General features: G+C 41.6%; 1 protein-coding gene across 2 annotated transcripts in view; it reads right to left on the bottom strand.

The window, feature by feature from the left end:
• The window catches only part of LOC106604940 (adhesion G protein-coupled receptor A3), a 286173-nt gene that overhangs the window by 230702 nt on the left and 35704 nt on the right, over positions 1–19767 (bottom strand). For both annotated transcript variants that reach the window (XM_014200102.2, XM_014200092.2), the window contains exon 2: positions 15986–16057. In XM_014200102.2, the coding sequence (XP_014055577.2) occupies positions 15986–16057 (72 nt within the window). The remainder of the gene's footprint in view (positions 1–15985; positions 16058–19767) is intronic.

The following is a 19767-nucleotide window of genomic DNA, read 5'->3' on the forward strand; positions in this document are numbered from 1 at the left end:
TGTAAGAGGAGATTACCGTGACTCAACAGTCAGGTAGAATGATACTGTGGTCATGACTCATGACCGCCAGTGTGGCGGTAATACGGTCAACGCAACAGCCCTAGTGATGACAAATAGTATTGTGTAAGCCCTCTATCATGTTAGGCATGGTATGCCCCATCTAATTTGTGTTATGCATGATGGTAATGTTTTGAGTCTCCAGTAAACAGCATTAATCCTGTAGTTGTGGGGAGTGGAGCCAAAGCCTTCCCCACTGTGTCAGAGGAGAGAAGCAGTATTCAGGTCAGAGCAGTGGAGACTCTCACAAAAACAGAGGACAGAAGAGAGTGCCCAGCTAACAATTCTCCCACAGAATAAAATGTGGAGGGGGAAGGGAGAGAGAGCGCAAGAGAGAGTGCGAGAGAGAGCGAGCGAGCGTACATCTCAGTAAGACAAAAATAATGGTGTTCCAAAAAAGGTCCAGTTGCCAGGACCACAAATATAAATTCCATCTAAACATCTGCGCCACAGGTAACTTCCACAAAGCTGTGAATGATCTGAGAGAGAAGGCAAGAATGGCCTTCTATGCCATCAAAAGGAACATAAAACTTGACATACCAATTAGGATCTGGCAAAAAATACTTGAATCAGTTAAAGAACCCATTGCCCTTTATGGTTGTGAGGTCTGGGGTCCGCTCACCAACCAAGAATGAAAAAAAAATGTGACAAACACCAAATTGAGAATCTGCATGTAGAATTCTGAAAAGATATCCTCAGTGAACAACGTAAAACACCAAATAGTGCATGCAGAACAGAATTACGATTATACCCGCTAATGATCAATATCCAGGAAAGAGATGTTAAATTCTATAACCACCTAAAAGGAAGCGATTTCCAAACCTTCCATAACAAAGCTATCACCTACAGAGAGATGAACCTGGAGAAGAGTCCCCTAAGCAAGCTGGTCCACAAACAGACCCCACAAAGCCCCAGGACAGCAACACAATTAAACCCAACCAAATCATGAGAAAACAAAAAGATAATTACTTGACACATTGGAAAGTATTAACAAAAAAAACAGTGCAAACTAGAATGCTATTTGGCTCTAAACAGACAGTACACAGTGGCAGAATACCTGACCACTGTGACTGACCCAAAATTAAGAAAAGCTTTGACTATGTACAGACTCAGTGAGCATAGCCTTGCTATTGAGAAAGGCAGAAAGGCTGACGTGGGCAGACCTGGCTCTCAAGAGAAGAACAGGCTTTGTGCACAATGCCCACAAAATTAGGTGGAAACTGAGCTGCACTTCCTAACCTCCTGCCAAATGTATGACCGTATTAGACACATATTTCCCTCAGATTAAACAGACCCACAAAGAATTTGAAAACCATTTTTGAAAAACACCCAAATATATTTTGGTGAAATACCACTGTGTGCAATCACAGCAGCATGATTTGTGACCTGTTGCCACAAGAAAAGGGAAACCAGTGATGAAAAAACACCATTGTAAATACTAGGGATGCACGGATATGACATTTTTGGCCGATACCAATATCCGATATTTTCCTTGCCAAAAAAAACGATACTGATACTTAAAATCTTAGCGGCCTTTTAAGCATTCTTGTACAGTTAAATAGTTGAAACACACACACACATATTTTGTTGGCATTTACGTATGTCCCCATTACCAGTAAAACGTAATCAAAACCTATTTCTTTCACTTACTTGCTGTGCTGTTTCAATGTTCATTTGTTCAGTCTCAACCAGGATTTCATCATACATGTCAAGCAGTGAAGTTTCATCTTTGTCTGTCCGTGGCCTCTCTTCCTCGGTGCGCACTGTCACTGTATCCATTTCCATCTTGTCCAGCTGTGTCTAACATTTCACATAAACCCTGTTCCTTGTCTGCATCAAAGTAGCGATCCTTGTACCTAGCATCGAGCATGGTGGCGACACAGTAGAGGCTCAGAGAGAATGCCACCGAATCAGTTGTTCACAGCCTCTAGTAGAGTACTTTTCCAAGTTAACCTGATGGTCTGTGTTGGCAATTTTGTTGAGCAGGCGTTTCAATGCCATGACAGGGTATCATATCTGCTGCAGACGCAGTTGAGATTATTTCTCGAGTCAGTTGTTCGAATGGTGCTAGGAGTGTTCATGTTTCAAACATGTTCACAAATGCCATTGAAATGGCAGCAGCGGTATGAGAACCAGCACATTCTTTAGCATGCAATATGGCTTTCCTCAGTACGAAATCCTTGTCGACCCACTGTGCTGTCAGACTCATAATGCTCATGGGGCTGACATCGCTGTCAGCCCCATGTGTAACTCTGGTAGGGCAACATCTGAAGAACAGCGCCTACTTGATAGTGTGTACCGGTGCTCGACCAGTCGCCGAAAGCCAAAATCATCCACGACAGAGAACGGTTGATTGTCAAGGCCAATGAATTCCATTATCTTTGCATTAATGGATTTCGCCTTTGAGTTGTCTCGCTGAAATGTTCTTACTCTTTCAAATGACTGCTCGACTTGTTGACTGCTCGACCCACACAGCAGACATTGTGGGCTAGGTTAGGAATGCTGTGTTGTATGTGTAGCGCTGAATTTTTCGTGCCGTCATTACGGGATCTACCTACATTATATAGGTATGCACGTCAGCTTTGATATCGGTTTTGCACATCGCCGTTAAACTAGACATCGGGCCGATGCCGATGTTGGTATTTTCAGCTAATATCGGCCGATTCCGATAAGCTTACCAATATATCATGCATCCCTAGTAAATACAAGCCATATTTATGTTTATTTTTATCCCCTTTTGTACTTTAACTATTTGCACATTGTTACAACACTGTATAAAGACATATGACATTTGAAATGTCTTTACTATTTTGGAACTTTTGTGAAGGTAATGTTTACTGATCATTTTTTATTGTTCATTTCACTTTTGTTTATTATGTATTTCACTTGCTTTGGGAATGTAAACATATGTTTCCCATGCCAATAAAGCCACTTAAATTGAAATTGAGAGAGAGAGATAGAGAAAATGTAAACAGAGAGATACACTAATGAGAGTAGAGAGCAGTCTCTGACAGTGAGAAAAGGCCACAATGTAGCCTACCTAGAAAAGGCCACAATGTAGCCTAACTATGGTCATTGTATTCTGCCTGGAAAAACTGCTTCCTCTCTTCCTCTGAAGGTGGGACTGCATTTGACACTACAGAACCACTTCAGTTCAAGACATCTCATTATGTATTCCAATCCAACCACAGCACAGAATAATACGACACAAACATTCTAATTTGCCTGACATTTGATAAGAAAATATTAAAACTGAGAAGACATACTTTTTCGTTCTGAATGGTACAGTAATAACTTGTTAGTTCATATTACAAACCCTGGGTCAATTTGCTCTCCCACTGAGGAAACAAGGCGACAGGAAGTCATTTCTCATCAGACACTTCAAATTAGATAAAGCACATCTAATTAGGATGGATAACCACCTAGTGAAATGTAAATAAATATGCTTGAGATCTCTCAGAGGAGAGTAAAAGAGGGACAGATAGTAAGACAGTTCAGTCCAATTAGAGCGACTGAGGGTACACCATGTCACAGTAATAGCAACCACTGCCAGAGGATCAAAAGGCACTGGGATTCCCTCAATATCATTTACATACCAGAATATAACATAAAAGCACCCTGGCAGGTCCAACCATCATGCATTAATAATAACTGCCTGTCAAGAAAATACCACTCGTCGATAGAACCTATTTCAAATGGGCCAAACTTGTGGGTATATGAGTTTATATTTTCATTACCTTTTATGATATCAATTCTTTACTCTTTCAGTACTTCAACACTCATTCCAATCAAACCGATGACTAAACATTTCTCAGATGCAACTCAAGCACAATTTATTCCTCACATTTTTGCAGAAGGAACTCTGGTCTCTGGTACATTTTAATGGCTTGATTGCATCTGAAATACACAGCAAAATTCTAGAATATTTTATCAAGTTTACCTCCCAGATTGGAAAAATGTGTTGCATTATGTAGAAAATGTCTACAAATTACTGAAAATGTATGATTTCAGTGTATTGGATATTGTCTAGGTCTCTATGATCAGGGCTATTTACATCTGTTTTCATTAGCATCATCGCTAACGGCCTCAAAAATTGGTAGCTACGGGCACCGCACATGGGCCTACAAAGACAGGGAAATCTCATTGTCTCTTCCGAAAGTTGCAGGAAATACTGATGATTATGTTCATGTCTTATGATAAACTTGGGCAAATTCATTCATTTTCAATACATTTAGTTGATTACCTACTAAGGTAAATACATTTTGGAAAATTGATGAATACTGTTTTATGGACTGGATTCCGTGAGGGCCCTAATTATCATATTTGGATCAGAATAAGGCTCACCACTACCTATACCAGTAGCTCATGCAAATTAGGGAGCCAAATGAATGGCTCTCTCACCGATGCGATTCGGTAGGCTACACTCACTGACAGAGGAGTCAGTCACTTTAGTGTCACTGTCTGGCAAGCCCCGACATCCTAGGAAAGGAAACCTAGGATCCCAAACGTTTTATAGTCCCTTTACCCCTTCAAACATTCAACCTCCAGCTGCGTACCCCCCTTGCACCAGGGTCAGCGCACTCTCAAATGTTGTTTTTGCCGTCATTGTAACATAAGAATGAGTGAGAGTTTGTCACAACCCGGCTCATGCGAAGTGACAAAGAGCTCTGATGGGACCAGGGCACAAATAATAATATAATAATAATGAATACTTTTGCTCTTTATTTAACCATCTTACATATAAAACCTTATAGGTTCATCGAAAATGGTGAATAACTCACCACAGGTTAATGATAAGGGTGTGCTTGAAAGGATGCACATAACTCTGCAATGTTCGGTTTATTGGAGAGAGTCTCAGTCTTACATAATTTGTCACACAGTCTGTGCCTGTATTTAGTTGTCATGCTAGTGAGGGCCAAGAATTCACTCTCACATAGGTACGTGGTTGCAAAGGGCATCAGTGTCTTAACAGCTCGATTTGCCAAGGCAGGATACTCTGTGTGCAGCCCAATCCAGAAATCTGGCAGTGGCTTCTGATTAAATAACATTTTCACAGAACTGCTTGTTGCAATTTCGATGAGGCTCTCTTGTTCAGATATCGGTATGGGGATTGGAGGCAGGGCATGAATTATTATTATTATTATTTATACTTTGCACTTTCTTCCACTACAAATCTACCACGCCAGTGTTTTACTTGCTATATTGTATTTACTTTGCCACCATGGCCTTTTTTGCCTTTACATCCTTTATCTCACCTCATTTGCTCACATTGTATATAGACTTATTTTTCTACTGTATTATTGACTGTATGTTTGTTTTACTCCATGTGTAACTCTGTGTTGTTGTATGTGTCGAACTGCTTTGCTTTATCTTGGCCAGGTCGCAATTGTAAATGAGAACGTGTTCGCAACTTGCCTACCTAGTTAAATAAAGGTGAAATAAAAAAATGAAAGGGATAATGAATCCAGTTGTTTGTGTCATCCGTTTCAGGAAAGTACCTGCGTAATTGCACCCAACTCACTCAGATGCTTTGCTATATCACATTTGACATTGTCTGTAAGCTTGAGTTCATTTGTAAACAAAAAATCATACAATTATGGAAATACCTGTGTTGTCGTTGTTAATGCAGACAGAGAAGAGCTCCAACTTCTTAATCAAAGCCTCAATTTTGTATCGCACATTGAATACAGTTGCGGAGGGTCCCTGTAATCCTAGATTCAGATCATTCAGGCGAGAAAAAACATCACCCAGATAGGCCAGTCGTGTGAGAAACTCATCATCATGCAAGCAGTCAGACAAGTGAAAATTACAGTCAGTAAAGAAAACATTAAGCTCATCTCCCAATTCAAAAAAACATGTCAATACTTTGCCCCTTGATAAAAAATACTTTGCCCCTTGATAAAAGCCTTACATGGTCGCTGCCCATATTGCATAGTGCAGAAAATACACGCGAGTTCAGGGGCCTTGCTTTAACAAAGTTAACCATTTTCAATGTAGTGTCCAAAACGTCTTTCAAACTGTCAGGCATTCCCTTGGCAGCAAGTGTACCCAAGTGGCGTCGGGAGCAACTGCTTGTACGCGAGTTACCACTCCACTATGTCTCCCTGTCATGGCTTTTGCGCTATCAGTACAGATACTGACACTGGCCACATTCAACGGGTGTTGAGCGTTCGTAAATTCATCAGTTATTCTGCGCTCTGGCAGTCAGACGAGAGTGCTCTGAAATCGGAGTAGATCGCCAGTGCGAATTTACCAACACACCCACATCACTATACCACTTAGCTAAGCTATGAATGACCTGAATAATCAAGTCAATAAACGTTGGATAGTTAGATAGCATAAAGTAAATATACTGGCAAGTTTGATGTATTAGTAGCCAACTAATGTTGCAGTAGGTAGCTAACATACCCGGTACATACTGCTGTAATGATATGCTATGTGGTTCCTATGGATAGCAGCCGAAGTCCAACGACAGCTGATACAAATTCCTTGCTTTAACTAATTATGACAAATGTTAACAGAATGTTGAGCAATGTAATAAAGTAATTACTTTTCGAATAAGTTACCTTACACGTTATGTTGGCTCACAATGTGTTAACTATGCTGTCCTTACGAACCACATAGCATATCATTACAGCAGTATGTACCGTTACGTTAGCTAGCTACCTAACGCTAGTTGGCTACTTATACATCAAACTTGCCACTATATTAACTATAGGCTAACTAACTACCCAGCGTTTATTGACTTGATTATTCCCGTCATTCTTAGCTTAGCTAAATGGTAAAGTCGTTGTGCGTTCTCAATGGACATTCGGGTGCTACTCCGATTTCAGAGCACTCTCGTCTGAGTGTACCAGAGCGCAGAATAATGAATGAGCGCTCAACACCGGTTGAATATGGCCGGTGTCAGTTAAAGTCTGCAAACAAGCCTAATTCAATTGTTGCCAACAACACACTTGGTCAACAACGCTCTGGATAACATGAAAACTGCCTAACCAGCTCTGCTAGGGCGAGTAAAATGGTCAGAGTGGTCACTCTCATTTGTGTCTGGAAGTAGCTAGCAAGCTAGCCAACGTTAGCTTGGGTGCTTGACTGCCGTTGTAAGGTCAGAACGCTCAAATCAACCCTACTCCTCGGCCGAAGCCCTAACATGTCTAACTAGTCATTTGTTATGCTAACTAGCTAGCAAGAGGTTGCATAGCAACAGCATCAACTTCCGGTAGACCGGCTAAGAGCTAGAATGTAGTATATACTCGTTAAGTATGTAGTATACAGTATGTTAGTATGAGTATTCGAACACAGCTCTAGTCAGTCTATGTCATGGAAAGAGCAGGTGTTCTTAATGTTTTGTATACTCGTTGCATGATTTATGAATGCTAAAGGGATATAGGAGATCGACTTCATTCATCAGTTCGACACCTTTTATAAACTAGTCAACACTTGCTATTCAGTTGTCAATCAACACACAGTAAATAACCTACTTTGTGCCACGACTCCGCATGGCTGGCTATGTGAAACACGCAAAAGAAAATAAATTATTGTGTCAGAAAACAATTAGGCTATTGGATTTCGACTCGTCGTTACCACTCATCGTTCCACATGGGATGTGTAAATTTACGAGCATCATGCGCTCTCTCGTCTGTGTAAGGAAATTTGACTGAAACCAGAGATCTGTATATAATTACGAGATGCTCATGTCTCCACCCAAACAATGAGAGTTGTTGTCCCAAAGGCGGAAAAGCAGGAGACAAGTTCAGGTCCAAAATAAGCCCATAGAAAAGAATTGGGCTTATTTTGGACAGATTTTGCGGTGTAAAACCTCGCGCTTCGCCTCTTTCTCTCTGCTTCGTTTCTCTGTCATCGCTAACTTTGTGACTGACAGGTGCCTATCCTATCAATAGATCGCTAGAGGATGCATACCGTTCATTCTAGCGGGAGAGTGCTTCTCGTCGCGCTCTCTTGTCCCTCTGCAGCAGACATATGTTGAGCAATGTTTGGACATCGAATCGCAGTACAAATGCAGTATCGAATCGCAATACATATCATATTGGCAGCTAAGTATCGTGATAATATTGTATCATGAGGTCCCTGGAAATTCCCAGCCCTACTAAATTGTTCCACAAAACCTGAGCTAAGAACATACAGTATATAAGAACATTATTCTATGATATATATTGCTGAATTAATTTCCCCTTCAACCCCGTTATATACAATGCATTCGGAAAATATTCAGACCCCTTAACTTTTTCCACATTTTGTTACTTTACAGACTTATTCTAAAATGGATGAAAGTATTTCCCCCCTCATCAATATACACATAGTACCCCATAAGGACAGGTAAAAAACAGTTATATATTTTTGCAAATTTATAAAAAATAAAAAACATTATTTACATAAGTATTCAGACCCTTTGCTATGAGACTCGAAATTGATCTCAGGTGCATGCTGTTTCCATTGAACATGCTTGAGATGTTTCTACAACTTGATTGGACTCCACCTATGGTAAATTCAATTGATTGGAAAGGCACACACCTGTCTATTTAAGGTCCCACATTTGACAGTGCATGTCAGAGCAAAAACTAAGCCATGAGGTCGAAGGATTTGTCCGTAGAACTCCTAGACAGGATTGTGTCGAGGCACAGACTGGGGAAGGGTACCAAAACATGTCTGCAGCATTGAAGGTCCCCAAAAAACACAGTGGCCTGGATCATTCTTAAATGGAAGAAGTTTGGGACCACAAAAACTCTTCCAAGAGCTGGCCGCCCGGCCAAACTGAGCAATCAGGGGAGAAGAGCCTTGGTCAGGGAGGTGACCAAGAACCCGATGTTCACTCTGAAAGAGCTCCAGAGTTCCTCTTTGGAGATGGGAGAACCTTCCAGAAGGACAACCATCTCTGCAGCACTCCACCAATCTGGCCTTTATGGTAGAGTGGCCAGACGCAAGCCACTCCTCAGTAAAAGGCACATGACAGCCCGCTTGTTTGCCAAAAGCCACCTAAAGACTCTCAGTCCATGAGAAACAAGGTTCTCCAATCTGATGAAACCAAGGTTAAACTATTTGACTTAACTGCCAAGTGTGACGTCTGGAGGAAACCTGGCACCATCCCTATGGTGAAGCATGGTAGTGGCAGTATCATGCTGTGGGGATGTTTTTCAGCAGCAGGGACTGGGAGACTAGTTAGGATCGAGGCAAAGATGGCCAGAGCAAAGTACAGAGAGATCCTTGGTGAAAACCTGCTCCAAAGTGCTCAGGATCTCAGACTGGGGCAAAGGGGCACCTTTCAACAGGACAACGACCCTAAGCACACACCCAAGACAATGCAGGAGTGGCTTCGCGACAAGTTTCTGAATGTCCTTGAGTGGCCCAGCCAGAGCCCGGACTTGAACCCGATCGAACATCTCTGGAGAGACCTGAAAATACCTGTGCAGCCACGCTCCTCATCCAGCCTGAGAGAGCTTGAGAGGATCTGCAGAGAAGAATGGGAGAAACTCCCCAAATATAGGCTGTAATCAACAAAGTACTGATTAAAGGGTCTGAATACTTATGTAAATGTGGAAAAAGTCAAGGGGTCTGAATACTTTCCAAATGCACTGTATACTGAACAAAGATATAAATGCAAAATGCAACAATTTCTAAGATTTTACTGCGTTACAGTCCATATAAGGAAATCCATCAATTGAAATAAATAAATTAGGACGTAATCTATCGATTTCACATAACTGGGCAGGGGTGCAGCCATGGATGGGCTTCACCCACTTGGCAGCAAACCACACCCACTGGGGAGCCAGGCCTAGCCAATCAGAATTCGTTTTTTCACATCAAAAGGGCTTTATTACAAACAGAAATACTCCGCATCACCCCCAAACCCCCATCCCCACCCCCCCTCAGACAATCCCACAGGTGAAGAAGCCGGATGTGGAGGTCCTGGGCTGGCGTGGTTACACGTAGTCTGCGGTTGTGAGGCCGGTTGGATGTACTGCCAAATTCTCTAAAATGATGTTGACGGCAGCTTATGGTAGAGAAATTAACATTCAATTTTCAGGCAACAGCTTTGGTGGACATTCTGCAGACCCAGGGTGATTTAACACACTTCCTGTCTGGAAACCGTAACAAATGTTGTAAATAAATAATTTTGTTCAAATGTTCAACCATAGACCATTTTGAAAAATCGTAAGCAAGGGGGAATGCTCCTCTATGTTAGGCTGAAAAACAGAGTTGATGATAGCCTTGCAGAGAGAACCACTGAGACCAGGCATCACAGAGGCAACAATGAAGAGAGAGAAGAGAAATTGGCCTCTTTAGACCATGCGTCCATACCAGTTAATTTTGGCAGCTACTTTCGATTTAGTTTTAGTCTTAAAATACCTTTTAGTCTTAGTGACATTTTGGGAAATTTCATCCATCTGATGTTTTAGTTATCAGTTGACTAAAACTACAGAACATTTTGGTCTAGTTAAAGGGACACTTTGGGATTTTGGCAATGAAGCTTTTTATCTTCCCCAGAGTCAGATGAACTCGTGGATACCATTTTTACTGCATGCAGTTTGAAGGAAGTTGCTAACTAGCGTTAGCATTATTGATAACTAGCGTTAGCGCAATGACTGGGAGTCTATGGGAACTGCTAGCATGCTATTAGATATCATAGACTTCCAGTCAGTGCACTAACGCTAGCTAGCGTTGGCTCGTGAAACGACCTCCAACTTTCTTCATACTGGATGCATACTGAAAGATCCACTCGCTGCCAAGTTTCAGCCTCCTGGCTGAGGCAACAAGGTTTTTGCCTAAAATGTTCTGGTACTTGGTAAAGTTCATGATGCCATAACTTCAAAGATCCAGCACCATATTTTACAGTAGGTATGAGGTATTTTCTGCATATGCATTGTTCTTTCGGAAGTCCAAACCCACCGCTAGTGAGTGTGGCCAAATGCCTCTATTTCAAGTTCATATGACCATAAAACCAGTTCCAACCCAAGTGCCAATGCCGGCTCAATGTCGTTTTCCTCACAAGGGGAGGGTGCTGGAGTATTTGAAACAGGGGATCCAATAATTCTGACCCCCTTACTTTGAGAATTTGCTATTTATTACTTGTTAAACAAAATCTCTTCCTCTGAGCAATTGTATTAATATAAAATAATTGTAAAAAATTATTTCTGAGCATATAATATAGGTCGTACTTGTATTATTTATTTTATTCAGTCTATTTTGCGCATCTTTATCAAGGGATCTAATCATTACAGACCCCACTGTTTCTTTGACAAAGCTTTAATCAATACACAGTCAATTATAGGAGGCAGTTTTATAACCCCTACATGTCACGTGATCCCTCAAATAAATAAATAAACAAATATATAATCATTGTGAAAAAAATTGCACTTGTTTGTTGCTCAATCAGGCAAAGTGATTTGTCCTTTGAAGATGTGCCATATATACATCAATCACCATCGAAGGAGACTCTACCCTAAAGAGGTGTGGATAGACGTCAGTAATATACCTCTTTCCAAAAGAAAACAACAAGAGCAAACTTTAGAGGACGAGTCACCCTCCTGACGTCCATTTACAGAGTGAAGAACGCCAGTCGCCACCCTGCATTTTGATGCTGTCTCAGAGGTGAGGTCATTTCGCTCTACTCCATCTCTCTGCCGCTCTACACTTAACCTATCGACTCATCATGACATATATGGAACATTTGGTCAAGGTTCTAACTAAGTGGCCAAAACAACATATGTCCTCTCTTAAGTAAATGCCTGTGGGCAGTGAACTCAGATTGATGCATATCACATACAATAACATGCATATAGTTGAAGTCGGAAGTTTACATACACCTTAGCCAAATATATTTAAACTCCGTTTTTCACAATTCCTGACATTTAATCCTAGTAAAAATTCCCTGTCTTAGGTCAGTTAGGATCACCACTTTATTTTAAGAATGTGAAATGTCAGAATAATAGTAGAGAGAATGATTTATTTCAGATTTTATTTCTTTCATCACATTCCCAGTGGGTCAGAAGTTTACATACACTCAATTAGTATTTGGTAGCATTGCCTTTAAATTGTTTAACTTGGGTCAAATGTTTCAGATAGCCTTCCACAAGCTTCCCACAATAAGTTGGGTGAATTTTGGCCCATTCCTCCTGACAGAGCTGGTGTAACTGAGTCAGGTTTGTAAGTCTCCTTGCTCGGAACACACGCTTTTTCAGTTCTGCCCACAAATGTTCTATAGGATTGAGGTCAGGGCTTTGTGATGGCCACTCCAATACCTTGACTTTGTTGTCCTTAAGCCATTTTGCCACAACATTGGAAGTATGCTTGAGGTCATTGTCCATTTGGAAGACCCATTTGCGACCAAGCTTTAACTTCCTGACTGATGTCTTGAGATGTTGCTTCAATATATCCACATAATTTTCCTCCCTCATGATGCCATCTATTTTGTGAAGTGCACCAGTCCCTCCTGCAGCAAAGCACCCCCACAACATGATGCTGCCACCCCCGTGCTTCACGGTTGGGATAGTGTTCTTCGGCTTGCTAGCCTCCCCCCTTTTCCTCCAAACATAACGATGGTCATTATGGCCAAACAGTTCTATTTTTGTTTCATCAGACCAGAGGACATTTCTCCAAAAAGTACAACTTTGCAGTTGCAAACCGTATTCTGGCTTTTTTATGGCGGTTTTGGAGCAGTGGCTTCTTCCTTGCTGAGTGGCCTTTCAGGTTATATCGATATAGGACTCGTTTTACTGTGGATATAGATACTTTTGTACCCGTTTCCTCCAGCATCGTCACAAGGTCCTTTGCTGTTGTTCTGGGATTGATTTGCACTTTTCGCACCAATGTACGTTCATCTCTAGGAGACAGAACGCGTCTCCTTCCTGAGCGGTATGATGGCTGCGTGGTCCCATGGTGTTTATACTTGCGTACTATTGTTTGTACAGATGAAAGTGTTACCTTCAAGTGTTTGGAAATTGCTCCCAAGGATGAACCAGACTTGAGGTCTACAATTTCTTTTCTGAGGTCATGGCTGATTTCTTTTGATTTTCCCATGATGTCAAGCAAAGTTTGAAGGTAGGCCTTGAAATACATCCACAGGTACACCTCCAATTGACTCAAATGATGTCAATTAGCCTATCAGAAGCTTCTATAGCCATGACATTATTTTTGTGAATTTTCCAAGCTGTTTAAAGACACAGTCAACTTAGTGTATGTAAACTTCTGACCCACTGGAATTGTGATACAGTGAATTATGAGTGGAATAATCTGTCTGTAAACAATTGTTGGAAAAATTACTTGTGTCATGCACAAAATAGATGTCCTAACCGACTTGCCAAAACTATAGTTTGTTAACAAGAAATTTGTGGAGTGGTTGAAAAACGAGTTTTAATGAATACTATCTAAGTGTATGTAAACTTCTGACTTCAACTGTACATACATACACATACAGGTAACTGCCAAAATAAAGGAAACACTAACATAAAATGTCTTAGTAGGGTGTTGGGCCATCACGAGCCAGAACAGCTTGGTGCCTGGAACTCTATTGGAGGGATGCGACAGCATTCGTCAATGAGAAATTCCATCATTTGGTGTTTTGTTGATGGAAAACATTGTCTCAAGCGCCGCTCCAGATTCTCTCATAAGTGTTCAATTGGGTTGAGATCTGGCGACTGAGACAGCCATGGCATATAGTTTACATAATTTTCATGCTCATTAAACCATTCAGTGACCACTCGTGCCCAGTGGATGGGGGCATTGTAATCCTATGGGGGGCATAGCCATGGTAGCCAAATTAATGGCCTGACCAGCATTTTTATACATGGCTGTAAGCATGATGGGATGTTAATTGCTTAATTAACTCAGGAATCACACCTTGTATCCCTCATTTACGCATGTTTCCATTATTTTGGCAGTTACCTGTACATATCACATGCTACATAGGTCACATACTATTACTGAATTCTCAATTTGACGACATGGGATTCAAGGAAATGAATTGCTATGGAATGGGATGGTTTACATTGTGGGAACACATTGAACTAGTAAAGCATCACATCTTGACAGAGAACAGTGGTGTGCTTTGTTCATATGCATGCTATAAATCTGACCCACTTTGACAGATAATGAGCCCAGGACTATATGGTGTGATTCAGGCCACCACCCAAAACGTCTCCTCTCTGATGTGATGAAATGTATCAATTCCAGTGTGGGTAAAACAAAAGGTAAAATAATTGCTTTGAACATGAATCTCCATTTTGAGTAGGTGGTTGCAAATATATGCTAATCAATGGTACATAGCCAGCGGCTCAATAATCAAACCATGATATAATCTTTAAAACAGAACAATATGTAGAACAATATTCCATACCCTCAAATGCTTTAGTAACCAGAAACACCAGGCAATATGCTGTATAATCATCAGCTCAGTCTCATCCCAATGTGTCTAGCTACCTCCTCTCCCCTCCCTTCCAGATCCAGGGTACAGTAATGGGGACTCTGATCACAGTGTGGTAGAATCAAAATTCCACAGCATCACAGACGGTGCTGGGTAAGCCCGTCAGTCAGCCGTAGCACCACAGCCTTCTGGGCGCCAAACGGGCAGACTCTGCAACAGCTGGGGCCCCACTTCCCACTCACTGAGGGCACCTGTAAGCGGTGCTTTGGCACACCCTGTTCGTGATAGCACAGCCAGTGTGCACTGCCAACAGCTACAGCTGGCAGGATGGACGGACTGGTCATGAGGGAGTCTTGCCCATCCCTATGTAGCCGTGAGATGTTGCCAACAATTTGTCAGTGAGATCCGCTATTGGTTCCTTGATTTGTCGCTAGAAGTGACGTTTTGCTGTTGCACCAATTTGCCTTGCTGCGGTCCCCAACGAAGTGTTTTCACCCCCTCTCCCGCCGCACACCCGCTCTTCTTGTGCTTCTCTGACTGTGTTCACACGAGCCAACTAGGTGAAAAATCTGTCGATGTGCTCTTGAGCAAGGCACTTAACCCTAATAGCTCCTGTGAGTCGCTCCAGATAAGAGTGTCTGCTAAATGATTAAAATTAAAAATGTTAAATTCTGAGAGCAGAAACTTAAAAACAGAAACCTGGCAAAACAAAACAGAAAATGGAATTTGGGGAAAAACTAAATAAATTGTATTTTATAGGACCCTATTTATTATATGATGTACACTGAGCATACCAAACATTAGCAACACCTTCCTAATATTGAGTTGCACTCACCCCTTTGCCCTCATAACAGCCTCAATTTGTCGGGGCATGGACTCTACAAGTTGTAGGAAGCGTTCCACAGGGATGCTGGCCCATGTTGACTCCAATGCTTCTCACAGTTGTGTCAAGTTGGGTTGATGTCCTTTGGGTGGTAGACCATTCTTGATACACACGGGAAACTGTTGAGCGTGAAACAGCATTGCCGTTCTTGACACAAACCAGTGCGCCTGGCACCTACTACCATACCCTGTTTAAAGGCATTTAAAAAATTTTGTCTTGCCCATTTCACCCTCTGAATGGCACACATACACACTCCATGTCTCAAGGCTTCAAAATCCTTCTTTAACCTTTCTCCTCCCCTTCATCTACACTAATTGAAATGGATTTGACACTTGACATCAATAAGGGATCATAGCGTTCACCTGGATTCATCTGGGTCAATCTATGTCATGTTTTGTACACTCAGTGTATATCCTACTATATATTATAAATGTTAAGACATTTACTCAGGCAATTGAGGTTAAATGCAGTGTCTTGAAGGTGGAAGCAGTCAACATTTGATTTGGACTAGCATTAACAACAGCTCCTTGAGCGTTACCCTAGCCCCCATGGCTGTCCCCTTGCACTGTCCCTTCCACAGCGCAGGCAGGGTCATTCTCATGATGACAGCCATTATGGCTCAGGGGAGGACAAACAGAACAATTCCCAGCAGCAGATGGCTTACTTACAGTTTCTCCAGGACTGTCAGGCCAAAGAAGGAGGCATTTTTCAGCAGCGAGATCTTGTTGTTACTGAGGATCCTGTGGACAGAAGAGTGGAAAGGTTGACTGTGAGAAGGTGAGCCTTTCGACATATTAGTAGACGTCACAAAAATACAGACAAATGTCCAATAAATGATGCATCCTGTCAATAACTTGGTGAGAGATATTAAATCAGAGATACATTTCTCTGGCGTTAAATGTCCCGTCTTGGATGCATTTTTTTTGTCTTATTTATGGATTTTTGTGGCTATTGTTTGCCATTTTTGACAGCTAGGAAATATAACCTCGTTGAAGACCGAATACGGCCCCCGGGGCAAAACATGTTTGACCCCCCTGATCTACAGCTACCACTATGAACCGCAAACAAATCAATGATGTGCATGTGCTCAACAGGTACAGTATAGGCAATAAATACATATTTGCCCCAGGACTCTATATGGATATACATTTCTGTTCTTGTTGAAGTATATAGTTAAAGGGTATTTAGTGCTTTATTTTTTAATCTGGGGAAAGGATCTTGAGTATTTATCTTGTAATATGGGTATTTGTTTGTGTATCAAGGAGGGTTAAAAACATTCACTCCAGACTCTCTGCAAAGCCTCTTAGCAGAACACACCCAATTACTCAAAAACATCAGTCATAACACACTGAGCCTCCGGAAGGAGTTCAGCTAACCACCATCACAGAAACAATTACACGAAAGCAAGGACGAATGCAGTACACAGACACACGCACATCATCCCATAGTGAAAAACAGTAGCCCATCAGTGTTGTGTCTGGAGGGTCCAGGGGGACTCGTTAGGACACAGATGGAGGGCTATGTTACCTACTGCTTTAGTGAAACAAACAAACATATCAGACAAAAGATAAAGTCCACCCACACACCAGTAAACAACCACTAGTTTGTGTTCAAGCAGACATACACAGACATATACACCCTGCCTGCCAACACTTTACGAACAATGCAGGATCTCGGCAACATTTTTCCATTGATTTCCAGTCATGGACTTGAATACAGCAGTAAATTATTTTGACTTTGAATGCTGAGATACCCAGTTCACCCCTCTCTACTGACCCTCCTTTCCTTCAGCCCTGTAGGCTGAGTGTGTAATGATTTATGTCACGCTCATTCCTCTGCCCAGATCCACATAATTTGAAATACACCTAAAATGGCATTTTGGGGATTTCATATCTGCTAAAATATTAAATCACTCTTGCCAGACCTTAGATCATCCTGTCTGCTGCAGGGCTGGCCTGGCGGTATGGCCATGCAGTGAGTGGTGGAGCATGGAAGTGAGGCCTGCTGCTTTGCATGCACCACGTTGCATGTCTCCTACTGGCACGCTCCTACAGACAGACACCCAAGGTCAAATCACTCGCTCGTCTTCCTCCTCCCCTTCCATTCTCAGGAGTAATGGCAGAGGTTTGGCAAGAGTGGTAATTAGGTTGTGTCACAAGTCACCTTCTTTTGTCACCTTCTAATGCCCTAGGATTAAGCAGTGTGATCCCACAATGCATTGTGCTGTAGAGGCAAATTACTCACCAGCCTAGCGGGGGGGGTTGTAGTTATTTTGGAATTGGCATGATGTGGGATACACACAGTGACAATGTACACATAAAAAATGACATATTCAAATAATATTTTGTGAGCATAAATACAGTGTATAATGGCATTAAAGACCTTTAATAGAGACTGCTGAGCAAGTGCATATTAAATCAGTCAACGGAGAGACAAGCTACTGCATATTATGAGCACAAGTTGAGAGTTAAAAACTGAGCGTCATAAGAGTTTTGGAAGAAGTTGAAAATAAGTAGTTCACTATTTTACAACTTGATGTTAGATGGTTCCTCACCCTGAACTCCTTTAACACTAGAAAGACCTGACCTTGACAGACCTGACCTTGAAAGACTGCTCCCGTGTTGAACGCATGGAACAGCGGTTATTTAAGAAATAAGGCGCGAGGGGGTGTGGTATATGGCCAATATGTCTTTGTCTTGTCCCGTGTATATATTTTTACTTCGCATATATTTTGTATGTATTTTTTAAATATTTTTTTAACTTCAACTCCAACATACTCTCCTGCAACCTGCCTCACCCAATGTGGTATGGATCTGCTATTTTCTTTACTTTAGAACCGGAACCCCCATGTCATGACGCTGCCCTCTTTGAGTACAGGGAGGACAGTTGACCCCCTCCCCCTTGCACCATCCCCCAACCTACCTCCCCCCACCCAGGCCCTGTGTGAAGGGGTGGTAAAATTCCAGAGGAGAATCTCTTGCCACATGGCCCATAGAGACACAGGAAATTCTTCCAACTCACAGAATTGGGAAACTGAACGACATTTATGTTCTGGAGAAGGTATGGAAGATTGGTGAAGAATCCAGCTACGAACTGGTCCGCTTGGTACAATTCTGTGATACTCAGAAGAGACAATATAGCCATATTACCATAAAACTATTTATATAATAGCCTCAGCGATGGGACTTGCATCCAAATGGTTGTATAGAATGTATTAATAAGGATAAAGCTATTTTGTAATACATTGAGATGCTGTGTACTGATGTTAATGTGATAGAATGTATTTATGTTCAAAGATTAAATCAGTCATCGGCACACCCCCAGGGACACAGACAGGACCAGGCGTCATGTGACAAGCCTGTTCTATGTTCACTATAAAACCCCACCCTGATTTACTTTCTTCAGACCAGGCCTCCACTCCATTGCGAGTTGGCCAATAGGTTTTACCATCCAATTCCTCTACTGAAAGTGAACTACACCATGTGGTTAACTTTTAGACTATCGATACCGACAGAATAAGAACAAGTCTTTGATATTAATTAATAGTCTGCAGCTAAGTAAATTATATCATTAAACATGAAGACCGACGAAACATCCATTCTATGACGACATTAATGAATGTCGCTTTGAAAGATCCATTCTAACCGAGAGAGAGAGAGAGAGAACTCTCCAACAGAACGACGCTCCAACAAGGATCCCGACGACACACTGAGCGTAAATATATATTGATTGCAGTTGTTCCCGAATGAGTGAGCGTTCATGTACAAAGGATTAGCATATCATTGTTAATATTAATGAACTCTGTGTGCCTCCTCAGCTGACCGTTTATGACCCTTTGTTTAACCAGACACCAGCCATGCCTGTTTAGCCCACTAGGGCACATTACTCTACCAATTCTTTGTGACGATAATTACTGTTTGTATGCTTTCTGTGAATTACTTAGTTTAGTAAATAAATGATTTTAAGACAATTGATGTATGGATGACTCTTAGTAAAGGCTGGGTTCGTGCAGATACAACAATTTACGACGTTTGGAATGAGACTGGACGCGAGGTAAAATACACCATTTAAACCAGAAGATAAATCGGCCTATACTATAATATTATAATATAGGAAAGTTATATTAGGAAAATTATAACTTTGTAATCTGAATATTTTCCTTGGTGCCCCGATCTCCTAGTTAATTATAGTTAAACGATTAATCAGTTGAATCGCGTGATAATAATTACAGGGAGTTAATTGATAAACATGTCTTCAGTTTAATGGTACCCTAAAGACACGACACCCAATAGAAGCTAGCCAGCCAACTGGCTACTAGCTAGAAGTCAGCTAGCCACTGCTAGCGGTCATCAGCTAACCTTTAACCAGGACAAATCCTGCCAGTCTGCACAGCGCGATTCAAACCAGAGCATACCGGACTCTGCACAGCGCGATTCAACCCAGAGCTCTA

This window comes from Salmo salar, chromosome ssa01, assembly GCF_905237065.1.
Source record: "Salmo salar chromosome ssa01, Ssal_v3.1, whole genome shotgun sequence".
Taxonomy (NCBI): Eukaryota; Metazoa; Chordata; class Actinopteri; order Salmoniformes; family Salmonidae; genus Salmo; species Salmo salar.